The sequence below is a fragment of the Hermetia illucens genome, chromosome 2, assembly GCF_905115235.1.
Source record: "Hermetia illucens chromosome 2, iHerIll2.2.curated.20191125, whole genome shotgun sequence".
Lineage (NCBI taxonomy): Eukaryota > Metazoa > Arthropoda > Insecta > Diptera > Stratiomyidae > Hermetia > Hermetia illucens.
In genome coordinates this window covers 173,015,366-173,034,013 of record NC_051850.1, presented here as the reverse complement: position 1 = coordinate 173,034,013, position 18,648 = coordinate 173,015,366, and the positions used below count along the sequence as shown (strand labels likewise).

General features: G+C 42.6%; 2 protein-coding genes across 5 annotated transcripts in view; one reads left to right on the top strand and one right to left on the bottom strand.

The window, feature by feature from the left end:
- LOC119649588 (neurobeachin-like protein 1) overlaps positions 1–18,648 on the top strand; it is a 204,629-nt gene that overhangs the window by 84,413 nt on the left and 101,568 nt on the right. The window lies entirely within an intron of this gene.
- The window catches only part of LOC119647503 (calphotin-like), a 43,080-nt gene continuing 30,355 nt past the window's right edge, over positions 5,924–18,648 (bottom strand). The window contains exons 5-7 of the mRNA XM_038048458.1: positions 6,970–7,001; positions 6,616–6,807; positions 5,924–6,524 (exon numbers count right to left, since the gene is read on the bottom strand). Coding sequence (XP_037904386.1) covers positions 6,249–6,524; positions 6,616–6,807; positions 6,970–7,001 — 500 coding nt within the window. The 3' untranslated portion in view covers positions 5,924–6,248. The remainder of the gene's footprint in view (positions 6,525–6,615; positions 6,808–6,969; positions 7,002–18,648) is intronic.

Below are 18,648 nucleotides of genomic sequence, written 5' to 3'. Positions count from 1 at the left end.
AATGTTTGTTTGAACAGGGCTTTAATGCTGCCTCCAAGATAGTTTCGCGATAGATAGTTGCATTTATCATGACGCCACGGTCCAAAAATACAAGCGGAGAGCGTCCATCGGCGGTTATGGCAGCCGACACCATCACCATCAGTGCTGCTTGCTTTCTGGTGGCCGTCGGAAGGTGTACATTTTCGAAATATCTTTCTGGCAAGTAAACTCGATCATTTTGTTTGTTCACAAACTGCTCAATCGTAAATGGGACTTCTTCGGAAAAAAAAAACAAATTCGGCAATTCACCACGACGAAGCAATTCCTTGGCTCGTTCCACTCTAACTTTTTTCTGTTGCTGTGTAAGATCGTGTGTTTTCTGGAACTTCAAAGGTTTCAATTCAAGCTCATTTTGCAATATTCTTCGAGCGGATATGTTAAGTTCAGCAGCTATTTCTCTGTCACTGCGACGAGGATTTCATTCAATCATCAAAGTTGGTTCAGTTGCCTCATCCTGTATAGAAAACCAATAGTAAAACGCGGATCACGGATCGTGGAAAACCTTGCCAAGATTGGTCTGAACATCGAATTAGATGGTAAACGACCAAAAGGCAGTCCAAAGCAACGGTGGCTGGATACGCTGGATGGAGATTTAAAAGCCTCGAGATTCCATTCAGATCAGGCATTTGATAGAGCCAAATGGTGAAACCGATCACGACGAGCCGATTCCGCTTGTGAATGGGACAAAGGCTGAAGAAAAAGAAAAAGGTCCCTATTTGGGCAGAAACTTTTGGAATGCCAAATAATTCACCTACACGAATTCACATTAGCTGACCAGGAGAGCATTTAACAACTATGTTGTCATAAAATCAATTTAACGCCCAATTTTCCAAAAACGTCCCGGAATTTTTCAAGGTTTATTTAATCGACTTTGATGATTTCCTAACTTCCAATGCATTTAAGTATAAAAACTCTCTTCTCTGATCAGTCGGACCGTCGGCGTCGACCGGTCCCATCCGGAGGTAAAACTAATAAGTCGGGAAACCGGAAGCTAGGCGCTTCAGGTATGAAAGGTTTTGTGTATTTCTTTTATAAAGAGATTTGGGTGTGCATTTGTCCCATTAGCATGTAGCACGTAAAATATGCATATATTATCTGAAAATAGCCACTTTCAAGTGATATTGACATTCATAGTCTCGAATTTGCAGAGAAGCGACAGCTTTGACCTAGCATTACTTTGTTAGTAATAGTGCGATTTTCACCAAATTTGGCAGGATCATGCTCTATGCCGTAGCCTATATTGTTGCAAAATTTTGTGATTCTTGAGTGAACTTAAGGGGGGTTTTCCTGTCAATTACTAAAAATTATAGTAATGTACTATTATTAACTTTATTTAAACAGGTATCGGTATGGAAGGTATTTCGGAGCCTAGGCACCATATAGTGACAGCCCCCTGATTTTTTTCAGATTTTTCGGTTTGGTAGTTTCTGAGAATGGGTTCATTAAAAAAATGACCACTTTGAACCCCCCGCACCCCCCACCTTTTCAACAAATGTCAAAACTAAGACTGGCTTCGAGACCTTTAATTTGATACCCCACATGACTATATTTGATGAAAAAAAATTTACACCCTCCCTTTGCATGTATGGGGACCCCCCCCCCCCCTTAAATTCGTCGTAAAAGGATGTAACTCACTATATGCGTGAGCGTTCACAGTTCCCACCTTTCTACCAAATTTGGTGCCAATCGCTACAACCGTCTTCGAGAAAAATGCGTGTGACGGACAGACAGACAGACAGTAAACCGATTTTAATAAGGTTTTGTTTTACAAACAAAACCGTAAAAACCGGTTCCTTCTCTCGAAGAATGAATTGAAAATGTCATCTTTTACATTAACTCGATCTCGCGAAACAGCTGATGTGCCGGTAAACGAACGATTAGTTTTTAGGACATTAAGGGGGTCATCCCGTATGAAGGCCGTTTTTTTGCCTTTTTTTGAAAAATTATTTTGAAGGACTGGGTGAAGAGAGAAACGTGATTTTTTCACCATATGTTTATTGATATCTCTAGTATATGTGATAAATTCTTCAGCTTGATTTCGTAGCTAGTTTTTAGAATACGTGTCAATTTATGCACACATCTCCAAAAAAAGGTGTTTTTCTGCTGCCACGCTGGAGGGCACTGTGTTCATCTGAGGGAAAAAAACTAAACGGCATTTTAATCTGGACAATATTCCACGGTCCGCAAACTAGGATAATTAGAAAATATTAAAAGGTAAATTTTTGGTGGGCTTTTAAACTTAATTTTTTGGATTTTGGTGTTTTTTTACGGTTTTTTTTATGAATAAAAAAAACGACCCGTTCGATTGCAATTATCCTAGTTTGCGGACCGTAGAGATATGTACTAAAGAAGCCGTGAAAATTTCAAAGAATTTGGTTGGATAGATTTTGAGCTATGGTGGCAGCCGATTTTCAAGATGCAGTTTCGAGAAAAACGCATTTGAAAATTTAAATGTGATTATCAACAGTAAAATTTTAGCTCACCATTAATCTGCTATACCTGGTCCATAGAGAGCACCCTCCGTTTCTTCAGAAAAGTCTTGTAAGGCCGATTGTTGCTCTCTGGTGTCAATTGTGGCTCTTTTAGCGAGGTCAGTCGATGGTCGTTCGGACCGCCAAATTCGCGCTTCATTACGGCGGTCGGCATAAACCTGACAGAATTTTGAGAATGCCATTGAATCCTTCATGGAAAATAATTACAGCCAGAAAAGTGGCTATTTCCACGACCTTGGCCCCAGAATGAAGGTGTTTAGGAGGGAAAGTTCAGATCAATGCACTTAACGACTCATTGTTATTCTGGGTCTCTGCTCCTAAACATCTGTTCAAGAGATTATCTCGTGACAAATCTTCGTAGATTGGTTTGATGACTGTTTGAACTTCTTCAGTCAAGGTGCCTTCTCGTGGTGAAAACTATCCAGTTCTCCTTTAGCTTGCGCTTTCCGCCATTTGCACCAACTGTCCTCGCCTGCTGGACAATTTTGATGCTGAGGATTTTCGTCTGTAGAACATTTATGGAAGAAAGTTTCCCAAATTTCTTGCTTCATTCCTTCTATCGAATTTGCGTGTCGACGAATAGCTAGCCCAGAAAATGTAGTGAGGTCCTTATCAGTAAGTTTTCCAGCCCCCTTTCCACCAATGCCTTTGTGATTCTTCTTTGCATTTCTAAGCCGAGTTCCCATTCTTTTCTCGACATGTCCTACATATTCCTTTTTTACAACTACTTATATTTTATTATTTGCAGAAATTTGCAGAAATACCGGAGAAAACTCCAGCAAAATCCAATATACAATATACAAAACTTGTCGCAATTGGAACATCGATCTCATGCTTGCTAAAAGTTTCTTCGCTGATGTTGATGCGAGGTCCTTTTTCTTCGCTGATAACTATCGATTCCCATGAAATACTCGTTTTTTAGTGCGAGCATGACGTTGAACCTTAAAGCGATCTCCCTTCGTACGATCCATTTAAAAAAATCACTGAACACACAAACAGCACAATACTTACAACAAAATATAACTGAGTATAGCTTGAAAGCCTTTCAGTGCTCACTCTAGACTGGATTATCCTTTTTATTCCAAACAGCAACTAAGTTTAGACAATTGATTGGTTTTCCATCTTTTTATATTTATACCTGTGTTCAAATTTATAAGGCTCAGGTAAAAAACTAACAGGTAAAAAAAGATTCGATGCTCTTTCTCATCGAGTACTCTAGCCGTGGCTGCAAACTCCTTACCTGTTTAACCCTGTAATTTCTGAAGGGCTCGGAATATCGGAAAATCCCTTTGCCCATATATTCTCCACTATATATATAGATACAATTCATGCAAAAAAAAAATCGATTTCTCCAACCCGACACACGGGATGACCCCCTTAACTCCATCTCGCGAAACAGCTGATGTGGTTGACATGCCGCGGGAGGGGAATGTCGTGCATGCTGTGCGTGAGCATGTTCGTTGCAATCCCCTCCGTATGCAGGAACGAATGTCGGTGGAAATGGGTGTTTCAACTCGATGTATGAGTCGTATTTTACGAGGAGATCTTGGTTTCGATGCGTAGCGGCGATGCGTTAGCCAAATGTTCAAGCCAAAATTGAAGGAAATACGGCGAACTCGGTGTGCTCCTGTTCTGCCACGATTTCCCGGTTAAAAAATATCACAGAATTTTATTTTCTGATGACAAAATTTTTACCATCGAAGAAAAATTCAACCGACAAAATGATCGAGTATATACTCACAATAGTTATGAAGCCAAAGAAAATGCTCCACGAGTCCAACCTCGGCACCATCCGACTTCTGTCATGGTATGGTGGGGCGTCTCATATCACGGAGTAGCTGATACTCATTTCTGCGGGGCCGCCAATATTTGATATTGGGTGAAACATAGGGGAGTGAGGGCTCAAAATATGACCCCCAAAAAGTGTAACAGGTCTCGTTCTCAGAACGTATCCAATCGAAAAATCTGAAAAAAATCACAGTAATGCATCTCTACGAAATCTAGGCCTCAAGATATATCCGGTTCCGATATCTGCGCAAATAAAGTTAATAATAGTATATTTCCACATTTTCCACATTTCCCCCCCCCCCCTTGTGTTCATCCCAGAAGTACAAAATTTGGCATGCGTGTAATGAAGAGCATAACTATTATTAACAAAGTTATGGGGGGTGAAATTTTACATTTTTTTGTGAATTTCGTGCACTCTACAACCTGCATGACGTCATCATCACATATCAATTCGTCAATACCACAACGAAATGAGTTCTTATGAATTGGGTCCCAGAGAATTATTATGCTTTAGTTTTATTTATCAACCAGACATGTGTGTATGTAGGTATATATCATAATATATGCGTGCTAATGAACTTTGCGGGTAGTACTTTTCGATTGATTTAGTTTATTTCTTTGTGAGAAATAAAGATTTGTTTGACTGACAGAACTTATGGCTATACTATGTATACACATAAAAAATGTTCAACCGCCTGAACCGACCTGATAGCAAAAAAGCATTGAATTAAACGCTAGCATAGGCATATACTTAGCATTGCAATGCTAATATAAATAGGCCGATAATTATTATTCCAAATGTATTAAATTGTATAATTTGAAAAAAAAATTAAAAATTAAATGTATTAAATTGTATAATTAAAAAATAGGATTTAGGGGTAGGAAAATTTTAAGGTTACTGGATTTTGAATGAAAAATTGAGGACCCTTAATTTTCTTAATATTTTGACGTTGGGATGGAATATAGGAAATTAGAATTGGTATAATGGACATAATATGTAGTTGGAGAAACGGAAAGGTTGTGCACAATCAAATGAATCCTTGAATTCGGAAGGAATATACAAACCCAGATTATTTGCATGTCACGAGATTGCATTGATTGACTTGTTTTCTTTTTTAGTCAATCATGAAATATGTCTATAACATTGGTTAACGTTTGGGGAGGTCCTACTATCATTTACAAAATTATATTGAGCATTTCTGTCCGTCATTTGCTTGGGAATACATAAAGATAACTAGATTAGAACAACAAATAAAGTAGCTTCTTTTAGAACTATTCTTAGGAAAATATAATTCCGCAATTTCAATTGATTTTTGAGAAAGCATTTCTCGCACATACGAAGGTAAAGGCTAAAAAATGTGCCTGTCGGGAGGTATCTTGTTAAGGAAAAAGTTGAGAAACCTGGTGTGACTTTGCCCAGATATTCCGTAAAAACATGGAAATAGTTCACAGATAATCTGTTTGTCATTAGTTAAATGTAGAACAGACAATGATCAATCAACCACAAATTCTCATGGTAGGGTTGGATAATTACCTTGACCGACCATTGCCCTGAAAGTATCTTTTTGCAATATCTATGATAAATTAAATGAAAAACACATGGATTTTAATTTGCACACATTATAATATGTATTACATTTATCGCGGTCAAACAGCCTTAACAATTATATATGCAATTATACAATTATAAATATAGTCAATGATTTGAAAATAGTATAAAAATATTTTCTCATCATTTATAATACAACATGACGCAAAGACGGACTCGATAATCCATTTAGGCAAGCGCGTGAGAGTTCAGGTCAACAATATAATTCTTACGAGTGTATGTCAATATGAAATTCTTTTTATAATGAGGTGGATGTTGGTTGATCTTTAAACAATTCCTTAAGATTGACAATATCTTCTACCGTTTTATGTTCCAATGATCTAACCGTGATAGTAGGCAGGATATGCTGGTGCAGCAATCTTGGCTACAGGGGCAATACCGAATGGAGCAGCAATCTTGGCAATTGGAGCTATTGGTGCAACTACTTTTGTAGCGACTGGTTCCTTATGGACGACAGCATTGAATCCATTGACGGGATCGGCGGTATATTCCACAACTCGTCGTGTGCCGTCTGGTTCAACTAGTGAATATGCTCCTTGTACAACATCTCCGGAACGAGTTTCTGATTGACTCTTGGCATCCCCAGTGATAGCATCCTGTGAATGGTAATATGTGATTATTAACAATATTTAGATACAGGGTCTGCCAAGTCAATTGTGAAGTATCTTCTTCCAATTTCGGACTTACATGAATATCGTAGCTGTAGCTGTATTGTGGGTTTGGATCATAGTCATCAGCAACTTTGGCGACAACTGGTGCTGCTACTTTGGCAATGGCTGGTCCATACGCTGGGGCTAATACTGGTCCATGTCCGTAGGCTAGGGGTGCTGGTACAACCACTGCTTGACTAACTGCTACGATGGCAGCCAATATGCAAATCTATTGGAAAAAATCATTAAATTATCTAAATGTGTTATCATTAGGTCTAAACAGATAATAGATATTTAATTTGAACAGATCAGTTCCTCAAAACATGACAATATTATCCTTTTTGTCATATTACAGAACGGCAAAGCATTTTAGATAATCCTAGAGGCTTACCTTAAGTGCCATGTCTGTTCTGTAAGACTGATCTGTATTCATTGTCTAAAAATTGCGCAGCCTGAGCCTTATATACCCCGATCGAGTACTGTATTGAATATAGAATTTATCTAATATTAAAACACAATTTCATTCCAACATCAATACCGCCCGTTCATCCAAAATTGCATGGGTTCATATATTTAGTCTGCACACTCGAGACAAACATACAATACATCCCAAATGCATCTCAGAAACGCGTTTGCAAGTTCGCGGGTTCACCCGACATACTATACCCTTACGGCAATATGTAAACGTATGTAAAAAACACGCATGTATCTGAAACTTAAAGGCTAAGCAACATGACAAAATCTTTTGCGAGTGATTTAATTAATCGTATCAATCTCGTACTCTTTACAGTGAGTAATAGAGAAACAGGGCATTATAGAATTTAACTTATTCGTTACTTTTCTATTGAATCACAGTTTATAGGCGGCCTACATTCGACGCAGCCTTAGCGTTGGTGTTGCACTGTACTGCATCCTATATGGCGTCGCCGATCGCAAATTATGAACCAATATGCACGCACTCTGTATTCATAGTTAGTACCGCGCAAAAATCTTTACCCATAATTAATTTTGGTTCAAGGGGCAGAAGCCACGACTCCATACTTTCCTGATCTTTTACTGGGCTTAAGATACCTTCACATATCTTACAGTCTTGCTTAATTTCCGAGCTCATCCAATTTGGTCAAAATTTGCAAAACTACTTCCAATTTAGAATGGGTCTTACCGTCACTTCTATCTTGGCTCCCAGTATAATGTTTCCGACTTCATTGCATTCATTTCCGATCTTTCACAACTAAGAATAGTATCTGCATCTTGAAAGCAAACATGAAAGACAATACACATAACTTTGTTGTTCAGGTGGGAAGTCAGGACAATTACGTTCTCCATTTCATCAAAATATCTAAACTAGGCACATGAACAACGAAATATTTTCGAGCATTACTTTAAGAAACGAAAAATCAAACTTTTACAAGCAACACCGGCATTGTAAGCAGATAACCAAGATTTCGTAGGTGCAGATATAATGTAGGCTTTCTAGGCCTAGACATGCTAGGCCTAACTTGAACATTATCTATGCCGAAGGCTAATTATCAGGGCGGCAACATGTCAGCATTTCAACTTTTTCGCGAATGTTGTCGCGGTATTTGATTTCTATACGCAAAAAGACAACAATTTAAACCTTGACTGGGATTTTTATTAATTTTGTTCGTAGACTTTTTTCTGATCGAATTGAAAGTATCTGTGCTGGCCGACAAAGGGTTTTAGTATATTCTACTTCATGGAGCCCTATAACATTTTTTTTAAACAGATGAAGGTCAATACGCCATGATTTCCTTTTTTGAGCCTTGGATTTAATTTCTACTAGACCCCCCTAACAATGGATATTTTTCTTTAGCTCAGTCAAGATGCCCTAACTTTTTAAGGTTTTGTGTAAAACATGCTACCATTTTCGGCAACAGAATTTCTGGTACCAGCACTTCTCCTGGAGTCGCCTCTAGATCCCTCCTTTCTTCCACAAATCTCGGTTAGCGGAAGAATACATGCTCTGGGTCCTTTAGGACTTCATCACAGGACAGTCGGGTGAGGTCCCCAATTTAAACTTGCGCAAGTATTGGCGATATACTCCGTGCCCCGTGGAAAACTGGATGAGATTATAATTAATCCCACCGTGCTGTCTCTCCAATCACTCCTTAGTGCCAGGAATGAGCCTCTGAGTCCACCGACCCTTTCCCGAGCATTCCCAACGCCCTTGCCATCTATTTATGGATCTCTCCGTCTCAGCGTTCTTCGTGTGCGATAAGGGAGAGATTGGCTTCGTATTGTATATGTTCGCTATCTCATCTGCCAAGATGTCAATCGGCATTATACCAGAGATGATGAATACTGCATCATTTAAGACAGTCCTAAAGGCAGAGCATATTCTGTAGACTGCATTCAGTTTGTTAGCGTTAACTGAAATCCGCAACGCCTTCCTCCAAACTGAGGTCGCATAGAACATGATTGAGTTCACCACCCTGGTTATAAGCAACGTAGAGGTGTACCGTGATCCTTCCACGATCTTCATCATCCTTATTAGGGCCATACTTGCAATGGATGATTTGTCGCAAACATACTGCACGTGCTGCCTATAACTGAGCTTTCTGTCTATCACCACCCCCAAGCATTTGATGGTCGGCTTGGAAGCGATATGATTCCCGATTCTAATACAAACGTAATTTCTCTTCCGGCGCTTAGTGGTGAGAACCGCTTTCGTTTTTGCCTCCAGAAGTGTCAGACGAGAGCTGTCTATCCAACTTTTAACAGCACTGATTGCCTTGCCTGAATGTAACTGAGCATCATCGAGGAAATTTTCGATAACAATCGGCATTGTTAAATACATCGTTGTATGTTGAAATGTTCCACAGTAGTGAGCCTACTCCCTGCGGTCCACCCGCAGAAACAACATACTCGTAGGGTCCTTCATCGGTGTCATACTAACTAAATAACTATCGATGACAGCAACGAGATAGGCGGGAATAGCAACCTTCGCTAGAGATTTCCAGATTAGATCCCAATTGGCCGAATTGCATGCATTCTTCACGTCCAGGGTTACGACCACGCAATATTTGCTGGTACTACCCTTTTCCTGAAATGCATCTTCGGACAAGCCAGTAACCAATTCGAAGGTATCAAAAGTTGATTTGGCATTGCGGAACCTATACTGCCGATCTAAAAGGCCCCCTTGGTTCAACAACAGAGAGTAATCTATTATAGATTATCGACTCTTCGAACAACTCAGCGAGCATGGCCGGTCTGGATTTCAACCCAAGCTTGATAATAATAATCGTTGGCGCAACAATCCAATTGGATCAGGGCCTTGAAGTGTGTTCGAGCGCTTCAGTCAAGACTGTAACGGTACACTAAAGGATTAAAGTACCCTGTAGGAGACAATGTGAGAGAGTATTACCCTGATTTGATTCAGGTTCTCATTCATAGCTGAGTCGACTGGTATCCAACATCAAATCACTATACAAATTCCACTGTCATCAGTGAGATTTGAACTGCGACCTTCCATACGGCAGCTTTGTGCTCTAACCACTCAGTTATCCGGACAACCCAAGCTTAAGGACCTTATTCGGTACTCAGTCCAGACCCGACATACACTATTCTATCGTAGATCTCCGGCAGCTCGTCTCTGGGGACTGGCGGAATTGCCAGAGGTTGAAATATATCGGTGCCTTCCTCTTGCTGGGGGAATAACCCCTGAGTGATTTTCAGCAAGAGGGTACGACATGTGATCTGCAGAAATGAATGAAATAAACCCATGGGTTTACGTCCGCTTCTGAGCAGAGTTATTTTAAGCATTTCCTTTTGCTTCGCTGCATGGCCAGCTTGAGGGTTGGCGGGCTGCCTTACAGGCGCACTCTTTTTACCCCTGGTCGACTATACCTACCGCCCTCTGAGCCGCTCTTCTGGCTCGGTGGCAGGCGGGTCGAAGGCTGGCCAGTTCACCGTTCCACCAATAGTTTGGTCTCATACTGGGGAATGAGCTCCTCCTAGGCATCTACGCGTCACATGCTTAGCGATGCATTGGCCCCATGGATGGCTCTTTCCGTAGGGGCGACTACTTTGTCAGGCTGATCTAACCACACCTCTATGAAGGTCTGTCTATCCAAAGCTTTTGGTCTGCAAAAGCTTGAGATGAACAGACCTAAAATCTTGGTTGATTTGGGGCATGATGGGACTTTTCTCTGCGGTTCGACACATGTCTCAAAAAAGATTGCAGGGTGATCGCCGTGGGTGTAACATTCGCTGATGCGCCAGGACATACCACGCGCTAGCGCAGGGCTAACAAATATCAGGTCTACAACCGAACTTGGCCCCCCTTTCTGAAAAGTGTTTACAGCACCTTCGTTAGCCAAAACTATGTCCATCTGCACAAAAGCTTCTAACTAATTGCGTCTCCCGCAATGAGGCATTTAAAGCACCTCTTTAGTGAAGTTTCTGAAGCTCGTTAACTATGGATCCTCTTGGCGGCCTCTTGACGGAGGCCAAGAGGCATTCAAAGTATCTCTTTAGTGTAGTTTGTTCTCTTAAACGGCAGACAACTCATGCAATCCGAACTTTCGTAGTGTTTGAGTACCGCTGTAGGCTTTTCGCAGACCCACAACAGAATCCTCGGCAAGTTCTTTCAACTTGAAAGCAGTACGAAGATCTTCTTTCGATGTCACTTTATCGAGATCCTTACATTGTATGTAGATCTCATGTTTTGGGGCGCGCACTGCGGCACTCTCCCCAAGTGAGTTTTTGACTTGAGTGCGAAAGTCATTATTTTTGCCTACACTGGATCTTTTCAGCTCGAACCCTGAGATCCCCTTTCTGGGTTCTTCGGATTCTGTTCACTTTTCCGCACAAATCTTTTAGGTTGGGATCAGCTTTGACCTTTCTGAATATCTCCACGTAGGACAGATTGTCCTTACTAAAGATAACAATCTCATCTGGACGAGTTCGCACTTTTGCTTCTCCTTTCGCTGGTTTGCTGGCAACTTTAATCCATCTATCGTTTTCGTTCGTCTTGGGCTTCGCAACGCCGACCGACTTGCCTACATTCGCTGTATGCTTTCCTCCTGCTAAACTATTAGTGCTGATTTTCAGGATTGCCTATCCGACTTTTTCCTCTTAGGCGACTGCTGATTATTTAGAGATCCCGCTCTTTTTCGTGTACTGGTTTATTTCGCTGTGATTTGTTGGTTGTACGGTTAGGCGTCACTTGGTTCGCTTGTGACACTGTTGGCACAGCAGGGTTCAGCGTATCCTTAGTATTCTTTTCCTCCATTTGTAGTCTATTATAAAGGACTCTCTAACCTTCACCATATTCTTTATGGCTTGGCGCAGCTCAACTATTTTTGCCCCAAGCCCCAAGGGTGAAGGGTAATTCTCCGGATCGGGACTCTGCTCTCTATAAGCCCCGACAGGGTTACTCCTTTTGTATGCTCCCTCACTTATGGCGTTTATTGACCTGCCTGTACCTTTTCCTTTACCGTCTTTGACATTGGTGGAGATCTCATAATTAACGAACTTCTTTTGAATGGGTCCCTTTCTTGGTCCTGCTGTCACGCATCTGCCTTCAGTGCATCTTTGTTTGGTCTTGTTACCGGTGTTCTCGGTAAGGTCGTACTTCGCTTGAACACCTCCTTCTCGAGATCCAAACATTTGACGTTCGCCATTGCGGCAAAGAAGGCCAACCTGTGGGTAGGCTGCGACGCTAATCCAAGACACGCTTTGGGGCAGCTCGGAAATCCGGGATCGAGTCATTCTTTGAGATCATTATTGACACAAGTATATTGGCGTGTAAAAGGGGCAATGCATCAAACTTCCATTTTCCCAAGAAGTCTTTGATATCACCATTCTAACTGACAATGGAATTCTTAGGGTGGAGAACAGCAGAGCGCTTGACCAAAAATCCTTCTCTGATCGCAATTGGATACTTTTCAGTCTAGATCCCGCTGCAGAGGTCTTCAACCTTTTCAAAAACCTGAGGAAGATCGACTGGAAAAAGGGTGGTCAAGTTATCAAGGACAAATTCTCCGATGCGCAATTTGGTAAGATTGGCATAACAGAGGAACTGGAGTTAAAGGTGGGGCTCTCGAAAAGGCAATCAAAATCGCCTTTCAAGTCTCGTGCCCTAACAAATACAGCAAGAAGACATTGCCACCGTGGTGGAATGAAGATCTGTCAGAAAGTTGACCAGGGAGATCTTCAACATCTGCTTCGGGCATAAATATTGGCAGCTATAGAAGGGTTGTCTGAAGAAGTACAAGTCGGCCATGAAGATTGCCAAGAGACAGTGCCAGCGAATCTACTAAACTCAGTAAGATTCTGTTCAAGGAACATAGAAACCCATCCTTTCTTAAAAAGTCGGATGGCTTCTGGACCGATCTCGTGAAACCCTGGAGCTGCTGGTTCAGATGCACTTTCCCGCCAGTGAGGAGGACCGAGTAAAAGCCTTCCTGGAGGATATGCAAACTCAGTCGTGTGAGACTTTCAAATCGGTAATTACCGAGGATGAAATCGGGTGGGCTATAAAAAACTTCTCCGCATAATGTCAGTCATGCTACAGAAGCAGCAAGACAGGGTTGTGCCGTAGTTTGTCGAGATTTACCGGAATGGTATTTGGGATACATACCACAGCAATGAACATGCGCGCGCGTAATTTTTATACAGAAAGTGGGCAGGCGTGGTGATAATTCCGCGGAGGACTTGCGACTAATCAGCTTCACCTCTTTCCTGTTGAAGACCCTAGAGGTCTCTCTTATTTTATTCGTAGGCAACCACTTGTTCCCTTCATCAGTGTTAGACGTGTAGCACTGATGAAGGGGAAACTGTACGGTATATGCAAATAAAATAAAAACACTACCGAAAAAGCAGAAACCGTTTAATTTTTTCGGTTTTATTTGACCCTCCTGCCCGGTAAGCGTGTTGACACTGATGTAAGGGATTGCGCATTAGAACGTTTTTCTATTATAGTTGTCTATGATCTTCTCCAGCGTTTTGAGTACAAAGCATGTTAGGCAAAATGGCACTGGATCCTGCTTTTGGTGTACATCCCAAGGCTATGCTGCCTGCACCTTTCTTAGAAGTGACCCTTAGATGATTTCTAGGCCTCTCTGGAGTTGTGCTAGGAAGATACCATCTACTCCGGATGATTTCCGTAGATTAAAGGTTCTCATTTCTCCTTTTTAGGGTCTGAGTAAAACGAAACCTTATTAGCATCGATCCACTGCCTGTCTGTCTATCTGTCACACGCACTTTTATCTAGAACGGCTACATCGATTCAATTCCATTTGATATCCGCTGTCGGGTACCAGATAGAATGCTATCGCCTACCGCCGTGGGGTAGGAACTAGGAAAATGATTTTCTTGAAGCAATTGTACTCTGTGCTCCTTATTCTCGGTGAATGTCCAATCTCCTTTCTTCCAAAGTTCCAAAGTTGATCTAAATTACATGGCTTGCGTTTGCGAAGCTGCATTTTCATCAGAGCCCACACATTTTCCATGAGATTTGCATCCGGTGATTGAGATGGCCAATCTAAAGTGACAACTCCGTTTTGCGCCTTCCACTCGCTACACGCTCGACTCCGGTGTTTCGGATCGGATCGGATCGTTGAAGGATTCAGCTTTCATTTTTCTTGATATACCATTGCTTAGCAGATGGTAACAAAGCCTTTCGATATATTTTATTCATTTTTTCGGCATTTAAATTCTCGGTAAATAAGAACAAAGTACCGAAACCTTTGTTTGAGAAGCACCCCCAAACATGGACTTTGACGTGGTGTTTAACAGTGCGTTGAAGCATCCTACTGGTGAAGGTTGTCCAGGCGTGTTTGATGCTCGGAAATGCCCAGAAGGAGGATTCATCAGAAAAAATTACGTTGCTCCAATCGCGGTCCAAGTTTTCTTTCGCCCATTCCACTCGTTTTTCAACGTGTTTTGCACTTAACATTGGTTTTTCCAAAGTACTGCGATATTTCAGTTTATTGGCAAGCAAGTGCCTGCGAATCGTTCCGTAAAATATGTCAACACCTTTTGCTTTCAATTTCACAACAGCTCCACGTAAAGTCAAAGTTGGATCTTTCGAGAACAATGCGAGCATCTTTTTTTCGTCCTTTTTTGAGACGATCAGGAAAATCATCAACGTTACAGAACCTTTTTATAGCGACTTATCCACTTGCTAACGAATTGCTTCGACTTTCCCATATATTTCGCAGCAGCAGTTTGCGTTAATTTGGGTCCTTTTTCATGCAGCACTCATTTCGAAAAACCACTCAATTGAAGACTAAATTTGACAGAGAGCTGACTTTTTACAAAAAGCATGAAGGACTTAGGTGCCCTCTAGGTTATAGAAAAAGAAACAGAATGCTCTGATTTTTTATCTACATGTAACAGTGACCACGCTCTTATGTAACAGACTGTAGAGGGCTCATCCAACGACCTCCAATTCTCGACCAGCCCGTTCATCAGAGTATTCCCTAGAGTTATGTCTAGTACGTCTTGTCTAGTGCTGATCACTAATGTTGGAGTATTCCCTGTGTTGTGTATTACTAACTTATTATTAAGAATAAATTCAAGAAGACAATCATCTCTTGGATTAATTTCGCTGCTTCTCCAGACTTCGCGATGGGCATTGGCATCACAGCCGAGGAGAAATGGTAACACCTTCTTCTCGCAGAACTTCACCAGTGTGGCAACCAGTTCCAGTGGAATCCGGATCTCGTCTCCGGCGAAGTAGCCCGATGTCATGCCTGCTTCCTGAGTTCTCCTTCCTCCGCTTTTCAGTGAAACTTTGACAACCACAAGGCTTCCAGTTAGGAACTCTAGAAAGCATATATTCTAAGTTGAGTTTAAGAATGATGCAAGCTCTTATGATAGTTTTTCGCAAGAGGAGTTCCAAATGTCTTGCATACTTTCCCTTTGCAGTTCACGAATTTGCACCCAGTATACACACCATTCCAATGTTGCCCCTGGATTGCCCTTGCAACTTGGGTGGTTAAGGTGAGCAATCCTAGTGCTGGCCACTGTCTCTATTACCATTTGGAGCCCTTCTCCACTGTCTGAGTGTCATTGGCAGAGTGCCCAATCGAATTCGTTTGACCGCACTATCATAGCTAATGTCGAGTTTCCTAGCTTCTGCCTTCACTCCTGACCTACCCGGGATTTCCTTTCTCTTGGGTTCGGGCTTGGGTTTTTTGGGAGTATCACCCTCTTGTGGACTGAGCTTCACTGCTCTCCGCTTTCTTGGTTTCGATGTTGAAGGCGTAAGTCTTTCCTGAGCCTTCTTAAAGATATCTTCTGATGTCAGGCTTACTTCAGATAGCGCAGATACCATTTAGTACCTGTGGCACTGAGGTCTGCCTCCCTCCTGGCGTCTGATATACTGATCTGAAACGTACTTTCGCTGGTCCCCGCTTTTTGAGTAGTGACCTTTGTTGGTTGCGATCTTAACAGTAAAACGCCTAAAAACGGGACAAATTGTACCAACTGGTCCTCCAGGTTGGGGGTTGGGTAGGGCTGACAACCCTACACGGAAAACAACCGTTACGAAGCCACAACAGGAGCCTCGGATAGGACGGATATTAAAACGACGGACCCGGCAACGACAAAGGAACAACGATTTGCGCATTTTCTCATGGAACGTGCGCTCCCTGTACAGAGATGAAGCTGATAAGCAGCTAGCCGATACCCTGTCCCAATATAGGGCTGATGTAACAGCGTTGCAAGAGATGCGATGGACAGGGACCGGTTTCCTGGAGAAGAGCCACTACACCATATATTATAGCGGCCATCCAGTAAACCATGTGCTCGGAGTAGGTTTCTTAGTCAGCCAAAAAATGAAACCTGCTGTTATCGGCTTTGAAAGTATAAGCGAACGGCTATGCACTCTGCGCTTGCGAGGCAAGTTTAGAAATATAAGCCTCATAAACGTTCACGCCCCTACAGAGGAGACTGCAGAGTCGGAGAAGGATACCTTCTACGAGGCAGTAGAAAGAGCCCTCGAAGCCTGTCCCAGATATGATATCAAAATCATACTTGGGGATTTCAACAGCCAAGTAGGGAAGGAGCCCGTATTCAGGCGATACGTTGGCTCCCATAGCTTACACGAAAAAACAAATGATAACGGACTGCGGACTATTCAATTAGCAGGGTCACACGAAATGGTTGTTGGAAGTACCTGGTTTGCGCGGAAAGCGGTCCACAAACATACGTGGGCCTCTCCAGACGGGACCACTTTCAACCAAATTGACCACGTGTTGATCGAACGCCGCCACCTCTCAGCCTTGATGAATGTCAGAACATATAGTGGGGCCAATATAGACTCGGATCACTATCTCGTTGGCATGGTGCTCCGAGCTCGAATAACAATACCACCTAGAATCCCCTCTGACAATCAGGTGAGAGTGAACACTGAAGCCATCCACAACACAACCCTCCGCGACACCTATAAGAGGGAAATGGATGCCGCAATAACCGCAGTCAATAGAGGACCTGGAGATGAAGCATCAACTAATGATCTTCACAACCACCTGAAGAACGTTATCATGGATACGGCCACAAATATACTTGGCCCCAGCCGCAAAAGGAGTCGGAACGGCTGGTTTGACGATGAATGTAAGCTAGCAACGGAACGGAAGAATGCCGCATACCGAGTAATGTTGCATTCTCAAAGAACGCGGGCACGCGCAGAGACTTATCACGAACTCCGTCGAGCGGAGAAGCGACTTCACAGACGGAAAAAGGAAGCCTGGGAGAACCAACAAGTCTGTGAACTAGAAAAGTACAGGGAGCAACCGCACCAGGCGCGGAAGTTTTACCAACAAGTCAGCAGGATGAAGCCTTATACACCTCGATGCTCATCCTGCCGAGACAAAGAGGGAAATCTGATTTCCGACAGAATGGGCATATTAGAGCGATGGGTTGAGTACTTTGATGAGCTACTGAACAACCAGAACATCGGCGAGTTGGAGGTCCCGCCAACTGAAGACGACGGACAAATACTGCCACCACCAAGTTTAGGAGAAACAGTCCGTGCAATTCATCGGCTAAAAAATCATAAGTCGCCAGGAGCCGATGGAATTACAGCCGAATTGGTTAAATATGGAGGCGACCAGTTACACCAAGTGGTTCATCAACTTGTGCTCAAGGTATGGGACAGCGAATCAATGCCTGACGATTGGCAGCGAGGCATAATCTGTCTCATACATAAAAAGGGAGATATCACACAGTGCAGCAATTATAGAGGTATCACGTTGCTGAGTACCATCTATAAGATATTCTCCACTATCTTGCTAGGCCGGATAGCCCCATACGCCCAGAACATCATTGGCCGATACCAAAGAGGCTTCACTCCAGGCAAATCAGCAACAGATCAGATTTTCTCTCTGCGGCAAGCGATGGAAAAACTGTTGGAATATGGACAACAGTTGCACCATCTGTTCATCGACTTTAAAGCCGCCTATGATAGCATAGCCAGGGTAAAACTGTACACGGCCATGAGGGAATTCGGTATCCCGACGAAATTAATAAGACTGACTAGGCTGACCCTGACCAATGTGCGAGGCCAGATAAAAGCAGCAGGATCACTCTCAAGACCATTCGACATCAACAACGGTCTACGACAAGGGGATGCGCTATCATGCGTCCTCTTTAACCTGGCCCTCGAGAAGGTGATCCGTGATGCTGAGGTGAATGCAAGAGGTACGATCCTCTTCAAGTCCACCCAACTACTGGCCTATGCTGACGATATCGACATCATGGGAAGAACCACCCGAGACGTTCAAACTGCCTTCATCCAGATCGAGCAGGCGGCGCGAGATCTTGGGCTGCACATCAATGAAGGCAAGACAAAATACATGGTGGCAACGTCAGCACCGAAGACGAATCAACCAACAACATCAAACCGCACTGGTCAAACACAAGCACGAACAAGAATAAGGATAGGGGAATACAACTTTGAGACCGTTGACAATTTCTCCTATCTAGGGTCGAAAATCACAACCGATAACAACTACGATGAGGAAATCCGCGCACGGTTGTTGTCAGCCAACAGAGCCTACTTCAGCTTACAAAGACTGTTCCGCTCGAAACGTCTCACCAT